At 53.9% G+C, this 11,919-nt stretch overlaps 1 protein-coding gene across 1 annotated transcript; it reads right to left on the reverse strand.

Annotated features, from left to right (window-relative positions):
• Positions 1 to 2,998: 2,998 nt before the first annotated feature.
• CDK5RAP3 (CDK5 regulatory subunit associated protein 3) lies at positions 2,999 to 11,693 on the reverse strand. The gene is made up of 14 exons (XM_015078573.3): positions 11,536 to 11,693; positions 11,265 to 11,310; positions 9,084 to 9,215; positions 8,709 to 8,809; positions 8,286 to 8,334; positions 7,435 to 7,613; positions 7,109 to 7,245; positions 6,747 to 6,891; positions 6,240 to 6,350; positions 5,758 to 5,833; positions 5,047 to 5,135; positions 3,983 to 4,188; positions 3,457 to 3,628; positions 2,999 to 3,346 (listed from the first exon to the last, which is right to left on the reverse strand). Exons 1-14 carry the CDS (start codon positions 11,539 to 11,541, stop codon positions 3,281 to 3,283), a joined length of 1,515 nt encoding a protein of 504 aa, XP_014934059.1. The 5' UTR covers positions 11,542 to 11,693; the 3' UTR covers positions 2,999 to 3,280.
• Positions 11,694 to 11,919: the final 226 nt, after the last annotated feature.

Below are 11,919 nucleotides of genomic sequence, written 5' to 3' on the forward strand. Positions count from 1 at the left end.
CCTAACCTATTACCATTATCAGATTTTGTACGTGCGTGTACAGGAGTGCGGAGGAGAGGATAATAGGTGGCAATTAAAAGATGAAATAAAAATTAGTAACAGGACAAGCAGGTGTCAGAGAGGCAGGGAAGAGCCACAGGACCTGTGTTTCTAGAGGAGAAACTGTGTAAGCAACATCTGGGGAATTAACGAGGGGGAGAGAAAGGGGAGGGGCGGGTGCGCACGAGTGAGTGAGCAGGACTCCACGCCAGGCCACAGTCAGCTCCTGCCAGCCAAAGGATGGCTTTCCTTTGGTCCTCAGCTCCAGGCCAGTTCTCTGAAGCAGGGAATTCTTTCAATGGGTGAGGTTTCCTGTGTGGATGACGCAGATAACCCCTGCCCCACACTAGCAATGAGAAACTAGTTCTAGATGTCCTTGGCAAGCCCTTAGTGGGCAGCCAGATCCCAGATGGACAGTCATTAGCAGTCCGCTCAGCCCATGGTCACGGTCATGAGCCGAGAGCCGGTGGTGGGGCCTAGGCAGCTGGGTTTAGCAGGGAGGGAGGATCCAGGAAAAGTGATTCTGCCTCTTTGTCTGAAGCAGGGTGACCAGGGGGTGCCTGGGTGGCTCAGTTGGTTGGGCATCAGACTTCTGCTCAGGTCATGATCTCGAGCTTGTGAGTTCGAGCCCCGCATCGGGCTCTGTGCTGACAGCTCAGAGCCTGGAGCCTGTTTCAGATTCTGTGTCTCATTCTCTTTCTGCCCCTCCCCCACTTGTGCTCTGTCTCTCAGAGATAAAAAAATGTAAAAAAAAATTAAAAAAAAAAAAGTGAAGCAGGGTGACCAGTTGGCTGAGCGGTGACAGCCTGAAGTCTTCTCTGGAAAAAGGTGGCGTAAAAGTGAACACAAAAGCAGGGGGAGCTCTTGGCACTACAATTCACTTCAGACTAACAGAAAATCTCAGCCCACCTCCTCCCCCTCTCCTGGAACATTTTCTTGGCAGCCCCAGAAACCTGACTGCTCAGAAGTTGGTCCTCAAGCTCCAAGGGAGCCTCTCACCATTCCCTTCCAGGAAGCCAAGTTAGACGGGGATGAAGAGTCCCGGGCCATTACGTCACACCCCGGAAATGAGTTCGCATTTGCCCAGGAGCGCTTACTCTGTGCCTGGCATCACTCTAAGACCCCTGTGTATATTAACTCGTTTCATCGCCATGATGGATTCTGTCAGGCAAGCCAGAGAAAAGCCAGCAAGAACCCAACTGCAATCAGAGCGGTGCTAGGGGAGACCTGGGGGCGGATCTGTGAGACTCTTCTCCTGCGGGATAAAAGAGCCAGGCAGGGTCTCGGTGTCTCAGGGTGGTCGCGAAAGTGAGGCCCCAGGAAGCGAGGCCCGGGCCAAAGGCAGCTGGAGCTAAAGGTTTCTTATGGGGTTAAACGCTTTTATGAAACAATTTACACCAGCCTGGAGCGGGCCTTCGCTTTACCAGGTAAACAGTGAACCAGGCCTAATCCCTCTGAGAGAGAACAGTCCCCTAACCACACCGCTTAGCAACATGGCCAAAATCTGCAGAGAGAACCCTTTCTATCTAAACCCACTTCCCCTCCTGCGAAGATGGCCAAACCTCAGCCTGTGTGACTTCCTGCCATTGGCCCCAGGCAGGGCAGAGAAGGCAGGCGAGGTGCCCCTCTGGAAGGGCGAGGAGCAAGAGCTTTTGAGGCCCAAACCCAGCCTGCTGCAGTCACGTGGTCCACAGGGCTTCTCCCTACCTCGTGGTGCCTGGAAGCAATAGTGTCTGTGTAGCAGCTGGTGATTGGACGAGGGACAGGAGAGTGGGCGAGGGCGGCATGCCTCGGTGAGCTGATGGCTGCTGCAAGAAGCAGGCCGGAAGGCCAGTGCAGCCGGCAGCTGAACAGGTGGGGCAGGAGCTGGCGGCCACCCTCTCAGAGGGAAAGGGACGAAGAGACACAGACAGCCCCCTAGGCCGGGCGCCTTCACAGCGGCCGAGGGCAGGGTGCAGCCCGCGCAGTCCCCTCTGTGTCCTTCGACCCTAAGGACGGTTTTACCTCGACATTCCACACCAATGTTTTCCCTTTTCCAATTCCTAGACTAATTCCAGCCCCCAATTCCTCCAAAAGGAGGTGAACAGGCAAAGATTGGGGGGAAGCGACGGGCTGACATTAATTGATAGGAGCGGCTTCGAGCAGTTCATGCTGCCTTATCTCTCTCTCCTTCCGATAGCGTGTGTCCGCCGGAGTCCGCGGGGTCGGTGATTAATAGGGGCCATCACTCACTGTCCGGGACGGCTGAAAGGCAGCGGGGAGGGGGCGGCCCTCCCCAGAACTGAGATAACAAGCAGCAGGAATAATGAGTGGTGTCACTCCACTTTTCATTTTGATGGAAAGTCATTACGGGAGTCAACGCCAGCGACAAAGAGCCATGAATCAACTGCTCTGCTATGAAATTAAAATCGAATTGCCGGCCACCCCCAACCCCTACCCTTCCTGGGAAATGGGGATGGGTAGGTGGCTTGGGAGAGGGGCGCCATCCCGGGGTGGGCTCTACCCAATCACAGTGCGGGCAGTTACGGGCAGGAAGTGGACAGGCGGCTAGTGAAGGTGACAACTCCTGTCTCCACCTTGTTTATCAGACCCTTCCTCCCCAAACCGCATTTTCCCCCTGCCTGGAGGTGAGCTGTGATTAAAAGGAAAATACAGCTTCGCTGGCTCCAACAAGGCTGCCACTCGACTGTTCCCCTTGGCTTTCTGGCCCAAGTGGGGCAGTCTGGCCTGGCCATGGAGAGAAAGGGGCCCAGCAGACTCAGCTACCCCAGAGCTTGCTGAACCACTTGTAGATGCTCATCTGGGGCCCTCCCTGTCACCAGAGGCAAAGAGGGAAAGTCTCTAACCCAGGACTCCACAGGAACAGCTGATGGCCTAGGGAACCCACTCGATCAAGAACCCCAGGCAAACAGGTGCATGGCCTTGACTCAAGGCCCAGAGAAGCAGAAACTGTCAGTGGTGAAGCAAGAGTCTCTTCCTCTTTTATTAAGTCCAACTAGATGATGAGAAGGACCAGAAACTGGGGTTGCAGGCTGACAGGCCACAGGGCCAATCAAGATAGCTTCTTGCCAGAACATACAGTGAGGGTCAAGGTCACCATCTAGGTGACAGCTCCTTCATGCGGCCTTCCATCCTCCAATCACTTGGTCTCTGGCCAGGAAGGGCCCTGCCGCATCAGCCCTGGCTGTCGCACCCCTCTTCCTGAAGGCTGGGAAGCCAGGAAGGTAGAATGTGGGGGCTGTCACAGATAGGTTCCCATCAGGTTCACGCGGCGCCCACTGTACCTTTTGGAAATGTCAGCTTCAATCTGAAAGACAGAGGTACCAAGTGGGTGGGAAGCAGAGAGGCAGGGGTGCCTTGCTGTGTAGAAACTGGGGGTCCCCCACCTGCTTGGCAGGTCTGCCTTTCCGGTCTCACCAGCTTCTGTAGCTCCTTGGTCTTCTCCAGCAGCAGATCCAACTTGGGCTCCAGGGCCGCCTGCTCCTGAAGCGCTTCCTGCTGCTTCTGCACCATCAGCTCCTTCTTCAAAGCCAGAAGCTGGGACTGCTTCAGCTTCTGCTGGAGAAACTCAGTCACTCGGTCCACATACCTGTGCAGGGTATTCAGGTGAGGGGTGCAGCCGAGCAACCCCGAGCATCCCCATTCAGCTGCTGGGAAAGGTGAGGCTCAGGAAACCAAAACCCTAACAGGCCTCTCAGCCTCCACACCCTTCAACTCCTTCTTTGCGAGGTAGAGTGCTCCCAGCTCCCCTGTCCTACTTGGGAAGCAGAGCCATCTTGCCCCAAGACAACCCCTGATCCCAACCGTGACAGCACTGCTATGGGAGACAGAGAAGAGCTCTGGGGGGCATGGAGAAGAGGAACACAAGGAGTCGGGGCTGCTCAAGATGGCAGAGCCCCACATCATGCTCCGGAACAGCCCGACGTCAAGGGGGAAACCAGACCTTGGTGAGGCCAGGATCATAAACAGGTGTTGCATTCGAAGACTGGTGAGCCGGCCGATCAGATCCTGCAGCGCCGACACCATGGTAACCATCTTTGCTTTGGTCTGGCCCTGCAGGATGGCGGGAGCCAGCTGGAACTGGCTCACGGACAAGATGTCTGCCTCCTCACTCATCTCCACGGCTCTCTGGGTCAAGAAGATCTCGAGCTGAGGGCAGAAGAGGATCTGGTTGAAACCAAGAAGAGAACTCAGACGTTCTCAGATGCTCAAAACGCAAGAATGAGACGTGAGTGTTGAACTCTGGGTGAGAAGGTGTTATTTCCTCTGAATACTTTTACTGCTAAAAACTTAGCAACTATAATGTGAGAGTTTGATGGGGCGCCTGGGTGGCTCAGTCAGTTAAGTGTCCAACTTCGGCCAGGTCAGGATCTCACGGTGCCTGAGTTCGAGCCCCATGTCCAGCTCTGTGCTGACAGCTCAGAGCCTGGAGCCTGCTTCGGATTCTATGTCTCTCTCTTCTCTCTGTCCCTCCCTGGCTCACACTCTCTCTCTCTTTCTCAAAAATAAAAAAAAAACATTAAAAAAAAAAAAAAAAGATTTATAATGTGAGACCTTGAGGCAGCCTCTCACTGTCATTCTTCTGTCCCCTACTCCTATCTCAGGCCCTCTCAAGCCCTGGACACCTCTCCTTCCTCCCAGTGTATGGATAACTAAGGACACACAGATTCAACGGGTTCTCTCTGCCCCAGTGAAGGTATTTTCTCTCTGTGAGGAATGAAATTCAGGGAACAGGAATCCATATCTGAGAAGCCCTGGATTAAGAAAGGGCTGGGAAGAATCTGGGAACCAGCCGCATGTCTTGTCACTCTTATTCTACCTTAGAAACTTGATCCCTTTGCCCTTCTCTGTCCTGGAGGCTAAGAGGGGCCTCTCTGGGCAGAAAGAAAAGGGAACAGGTGAGGACTAAGAACTTTGACGAGGACCTCACCAGCCAGCAGTCCACTGGGAAGGCAACAGGCGGAGATTAACACAAAGAGGAAGCGTCCTCCCAGAGGACGAAGGTACCTCCATGAGCTCATCAATGAACTGATTCCGGGTCTCAGGGTATTCAAGAAGTGTCAGGGCATCTGGGCCCTTAGCAACACCTTCTGGAGCTGCCAGGAGGAGAGACAGAGAAGTGATAAAGTCGCTGGGGACCACAGAAAAAGACCCTCAAGTTCGAGGGGTTCTGGTGGGTTAATATGGACACAAACCCATTGCCCTAAAGCTACTATCGATCTCATCCCAGGGGGATAGGGTTACCCTTTCCCTAACCGGACACTACTACCAGCCACTACTACGGGCGGCCAGTCTGTGAGGGGGGGCCGCAGAGCTGGGTTCAGGGCCAGGAAAGGCCTCCTCTGCTCTGGTAGGCTGCGAAGTTCCATCCTGCACCGCCCTCTAGCGGCTCAGATCGCTGCTGCCTCCTCTCCAGCGGTGGGCAGGGGGTCAGGTCACACCTCCAAGTCCAGCAGCCCTCCAGGAACCTCCCACCAGGAAAGGTGACCCATATTTGGGATCTCAAAAGTTGAGAGCTTCCAGACTTATAATGTTCCTCCACACTCACGTCATCATCAAGATTTTGAGAAAACAGTTAAATGCGTGAGAAGCCCAATCTTGGCAAGTGCATTTCTTCTTTGTTTCTAGAGACACGTGGCGGGGGGGGGGGGGGGGGGGCAGGGTGGCTGGCTTTTGAGCACTCACTTCTGCCAGGGCTACAGGGAGGGCTGCACTTACCCTGGGTTCCAGCTTCTAGCACTGTGATCTGCAAAGCGGCATCGTCTCCCCAGTCTATCCCATCGCCCCCAGCTTCCTAGGTAGAAAGCAAAGAACCCTGGCAGGGTTGCAAGAATCTTCCCCAGCAAAGGGAGCCGGGATAAACCAAAGCCCTTGATAAGTCCACAGCCTACACATTTCAACTGTACGAAGGACTTACAGCCCTGACATAGGTGGTAAAGATGGCAGGGGAGCCCATGTATGCTGCCACTCTCATCCCTGCTTAGAGTTACCACCTGCCTGTACCTGACACCTTGCCCCAAATGCCAGGAGAAAAATGTCAAACCTGGGATATGACACTGTGGAAACTGCCTCCCCCTGCCAATCTGGTCTGAAAGCTATGGACTTCAAGAAATGCCTTTAGAGACAGACAACGCTTCTTTTATCACCAAAGCAGTGATCACAGAAAAGTTCTCAGAGGGATGGACTGAGAGCGTCCTAACCTTTGAGTCCGATTCCAGGGAGATGCCCCAGTCAATTTCGGCAGCCTGGGCAGAGATGCCAGAGTCCGTCCCTTCAGAAGCCACCTCCACCCCAAAGTCACCCCAGTCAATCTAGAAGGGGAAAAAAGTGTTAGCTCACAGAAAGTGGGTGAAAGCAAAGGGGCCTGCCTCCCCAGGGGCCTCAGCTGCCCCTGGAAGGGGCACTGGCACACTGTTCAAGTGCAATGGGCTCCGCGCTCCCCAAAGGACCGCCCCACTTCAGAGTTCACGGGGCTGAAGGATTTCTAGATTAAAGCCAACAGGCTCACTGAGCCTCTTCAGTGCTCATCTACACTCTGGCCTCAAGGAGGCTGGAAAATTAAAGGAACAGGGCCCCCCTGGACCCTTCTATGTATAGTCTCTTCTTTTCTTCCTTCTGAGACTCTGAACTCAGTCAGGGCGGGGTGGGGAGGGGTGGAGCTGTGTGGGGGGATGAGGAAGCAGCTCTCACTTGGCTCATCATCTTACCGCGTCTTCTTCCACCGGCTCAGGAGGCTCCTCGAGGTGCGGCCGCTCCACCACAGAGGGCTCGGTCCCCGTCCTCCATTCGTACACAGTGGCGTTTCCCCGCCTCTGCACGAATCGCAGCATCGGCAGCACCTGCTCTGTGGGGCTGCAACGGAGCACCAGACTGACCCTTCCACTGCCCACTCACAGAGCCCCCGCCGGGCGCCACCCTGAGCCCTGCGGCCAGATGGGCAAGGCTTCCACAGGTTCACGTATGTAAAATTAAACTCAAATGTCATGTCCGAAAACACAAGCAGAGAAGAGAGGACAGCAGGAAAAATAGGTCAACTGTCCCAGCTGCTGGAGAGAAAGAGGTCCTTTACCTTTCACACACAAACCCCACACAGGCCTGGTAGAGGTCAATGGCTTCGCCCAGAGACTGGGCCCCGGCCCCGATCTCAGCCAGCTGACTCGGCAGGTCCTTCACCAGGGCCAGCAGTTCTCTCCGGACGTTGTCTCCCTAAAGAGGATGGACGAGGGAGGCTAAGACAGGAGTGGTGGGAAGCGGAGCCCAGTGGGTTAAAGAAAATGCCCAGAGACTGGAGATGGGTGAGACACTGGCCCAAGAAGGGTGCAACCGGGCCGAGAAGGGAACCTTTCCCAAGGAGCTGGGCTCAGGCCAAGAGGCCCCAGGAGCCCTCCTGCTCACCGTGATGCCGTACTGCTTGCATGAGTGGTAGAACTGCTCTCGCATCTCGGCGGCCCCTGCCTGGCCCTCCTCCTCCTTGCGACTATATTCTTGCTGCAGCTGCTGGCATTTGGCGATCTGCTTCTTCAGCGAAGGGATCTCGTAGTTGACATTTCGAACCAGGAGGCTAGAGAGCTCCACTGCGAAGGGCCCAGGAAATTCACCCCAGACGCCCACACCACAAGGCAAGCCTGCCCCCGGGACACGCACAAATACACCGAGGCCTAGCAGCGGAGAGCACGGCTTGGCTCCCCCCACCGCCCACCCCGTTCCTCCCCTTCCCAGCCGTGGAACCTCACACAGCCACCTTATCCTCTCCAATCCAGTCCTCCTCTGTAAAATAGGGGCCAAAATATTTCCCATGAGGACTAACAGAATCCACATGAAACAGGAGTACGATTCCTGGCATTCAGTAGATACTCAGCAAGAATCAGCTATTATTATTATTAATACTTGGGGGAAACATACCCCGAAGTACAATCAGCCCTGTAATTACTCTCAGGCATCCAATATGGCCCCCCGATGACCCATGCTTCCTCTGCCCAGTGGAGAAGAGGGGGGAGGTGGTCACCAAGAGGTCAGTGGTGTTGGGTCTATACATACTTGCCTGGTCAGGCCCGGCAAAGGCCCCCTACTTGCCTGGTCTTCTGCTTTCTCCCAACACTCTTTGGGGGATTTCTTGGTCCACCTGGCAAACACTCATACCCCAACCTCATCCCCCACACGGACTGTGCCTCCTGGAAGCCTAGTGTCCCAGAACTCTGGGAGTGGGCTGCCCCTGGACTCCAGCCTCCCAGGCTGGGCCACTTTACCTAGATAGATGTTGTCCTTCTCATACAGGGCTACGATCTCCTGCCAATCCTGGGTAAGAACGGAAATAGGAAGTGAGCCAGAATAGCACTCGGGCAGCCACATCTCAGCTCAAGCCGCACACAGGGGAAGCTCCCCCAGCCTTCACATCACATCAGACGCAAACCCCTTGCCTTTCTACATAACGCTGGCTGGACCACTTCATTTTAACAACGTGGTGCCAATGAGCATTCCCCAAAGCAGCAGGCCTGAAAATGGAAACCCAGGGGTAGGATCTACTTTTGGTATAAACTTTGGGGATGGACAGAAAGCTCAGGAAATATGCTATGTAGGCATCTCCACCGGACCCTCAGCGAGACCAGAGGCTCTGACCCTGTAGACCGGATGGGTCTGGCTGCACATTAAGCGGCTTCAGCCACACTTGCCTTCATTCGCTGTGAAGAGTACCGGCCAAAAATATTTTTTGTGGAGGCTTCGGTGCCTTTGAGAAGGTCCACGATCCTTAGGCAGTGGAAGTAGTGAATGTCTAGAGAGCAAGGAAGAGCAAAGACTCTGGGAATTATAGTATCTTGCCCACTATGCTGGGCACATGGCTGACTGATGAATGTGCTGAGAATCTTAGCATGCATAGCTTTCCCCTTCACCATTGTGTGTTGGAAGAAACTAGCATGTACCCCCCCCCCCAAATAAATCTTTCTCTAGGGATTAGTCCTAAAGCTAAACAATAAGGGAGGAGGTTGGCTGATATACAGTGCTCCAGGAAAGACGGGGCTCCGGTAATGTAGTCCCAAATCACTCACAGGATCCAGAGAGCAGCTGGGCGATCTCCTCGCTCTCTGGCATGTCCTGGATGGCAGCATTGATCTTCTCTCGGATGGTCAACACCAGACTCTGCCATTTCAGATTGCAGTGTCGTCTGTCGACCAGCCAGTCTATGTGAGAAACACCCAAATCATAGCATTCCCACTCATGACAGCCAAAACGCCGTCACTAATTCAAGTGAAATACGCTAAGACACTGGCTAAAAGTTGTGTTCATATTGGTTAAGGTGTGGGGGATCACGGGAAGATGGGAATAAAGAGAGCCTCAAAGGGACCCTTGGCGTTAAACAGACTCCAGTAACCTGACTTCATCGCAGTGTGACTTTTATAGAGCAACTGCCTCCGTGCAGGGATAAAGAAAAACTGTGAATTAGTCCTGACATCAAAGTGCCACTTTTGACCGCTCTAAATTCTCCATAATATTTTTGCTTCCATGAGTAATTATATCTTTCTTACTGACAGAGGATGCTTTTCAACTTCCACTTCCTCAGGGCTGGGATTAACCGTGACAATGGAAAATACAAGATGATTATGCCAAGTACCGGATGAATGAACAACTGCAAAGCCCCTAATACCTACAGCGCCCTGCAGACTAGGTAACACCTGGCACCACGAGAATACCAATATGACTGACCTCCTGGAATCTGAGCCCAGATTTGTGTTTTTAGTAGAGCGGGTGGGGGGATGAGAGCCATGTACATTTCCTCAGGAGGAGAGCACTAAGAGCTAGGCTTTGCGATCACATGGTCCTGGCTTCTGATTATCAATTTGCTTAGGCAAATCTCTAAACCTTTCTGTGCCTTGGTTTCCCCACATGTAAGATGAGGATAATACGGTACTGGACACAAGAGGGAATAAAAGTAAAACATGGGGCACCGTGCCTAGCACATGGCAAGGACTCGATAAATCCTAGTAAAAATCATTTTTACAATGTCAAGTGCTTAAAACAGCACCTGGTAGAGCCAACTCTGAATGAATGGTTGCTGTTCCATTGGTCCTTCCCATGACCAGTGCCAAGCTCATACAGCAAGAGTGCACAGGTGCTGCAGAACTGGGACAAATGTGAAAGGACACTAAAGAAGCTCCATCAAGTGGCCACTGCACAGAACTGACCGAATGGTCCACAATGGTGAGTCCAGAACCTTGCCTTTGTTAATACACCTGCCAACTAGCCAAACATTGGGGTCCCACGCTAGCTATCACTTACACTGCTTCTGCTGTATTCCTCTAAAATCTTCAGAGAGAAAAATTCTGTAGATGTCATAGAACTAGAAGGGGACGAGGTAGTCAAACAGAGGTCATCTTAATGACTAAACTAGCATCAAATCAATTGATCCAATGAGCATTTTAAAATCCAGGAGCTGTGCACTCGCCCTGGAAAAGTCATAATGAAGAGGTCCTTGCCTGGCTCTGAACTGAGGAGGTATAGAGATCAGATACTGGCAGCAGGGAGATGGCCTGGCCACTAAAAGGTCTTTATTCCCAATTGGATCTCTGTCTCTCTTCCTCCTAAAATCAAGCGGAGATGGAAGCTTTTAAAATGAAAGGAAGGTAGGGGTGCCTGGGTGGCTCAGTCGGTTAAGCATCCGACTTCGGCTCAGGTCATGATCTCACAGTTTCGTGAGTTCAAGCCCCACATCAGTCTCTGTGCTGACAGCTTAGAGCCTGGAGCCTGCTTCGAATTCTGTGTCTCCCTCTCTCTCTCTCTGCTCTCCTGCCCCGCTCATGCTCTGTCTCTCTCTCCTTCAAAAATAATTAAAAAATTTAAAAAAAGAATTAAAACGAAAGGAAAGTAAGTTTTTTTTTTTTTTTTTTTCATACAAAAAGCATCGACCCTGGGGGCTGACAAACTTAAGTTCCAATTTCGGATCTACTGCTTAGTAGCTGACCGTCTTTAAAGTAAGCCACTACTCTCTTGATGCCTGAATGACCTTACAACACATGTTAGGAATGACGTGTTAGTAGAAGACGCAGGTCAAGTACAGACTAAGAATGGTTCCTTCCCGCTCTTCCTAGAGCCGGCAGGTAGCCACCGCAGAGGGCATAGAACAGGGCGAGTGGTCAGGGGCCTTGGGGCGTCACGGCTCCCAGCTGTTGGCAACAGGAGGCAATGGGGCAGGCTTCCCCCTGACAGCGGTTGCGCGGGGCGTCCCCTCCTACCGAGCAGCTTGCTGGTCTGGATGTCGATGGGCACGTGCTGATGGTCCTGGAGGGAAACACAGCGAGAAACGGGGCTTGAGCGCGGGGAGGGGGCGTGCCACCCGCGCGCTTATTTCCGGGGCCCAACCGCCACCTTGAGGGGCCAGAATGTTGGGCCGGGGAGGGCCGAACCCGGGAGGGAGGCCGGAGAAGCGGGTCTGGGACCGACGGGTTGAGCTCAGTCCAGGGGTGACAGACCAGTGCCCCATTCCCCCAGCTCCTGTCTCCACACCTGCATCTTTTCTCCACTTCCGCTTCCGGCCGGCGACCCAAGTCAGCTCCACCTACAACCAATCCAGCTCAGGCCTGGCCGAGCCTCAGTTTTGGCACGGTCGGACCTCCTCGGGCCACGTCGCCATCTTCCTCCGAGCCAATCGGGGCGCGCGCTCCACCCCTGGCCACAAGCCCCACCCACCTCGGGGCTCCGAATGGCTGAGCCCGGGAGGGGCGGGAGAACCGAAGACAGCCAATGGGAGACGCGAGGCGGGCTCAGAGCTGGAGAAGGGCGGGGACGCCGAGAAAAGGCTGCAGGGGCTGCGAGATCACGGCAGACGGCGCCGGAGAGTTGGTCCAGGCAGCTTCCGGCCAGGTGGGCGCGGGGTTTACGGTGCAGGCA

The sequence above is a fragment of the Acinonyx jubatus genome, chromosome E1 (assembly GCF_027475565.1).
Source record: "Acinonyx jubatus isolate Ajub_Pintada_27869175 chromosome E1, VMU_Ajub_asm_v1.0, whole genome shotgun sequence".
NCBI classification, from domain to species: Eukaryota; Metazoa; Chordata; class Mammalia; order Carnivora; family Felidae; genus Acinonyx; species Acinonyx jubatus.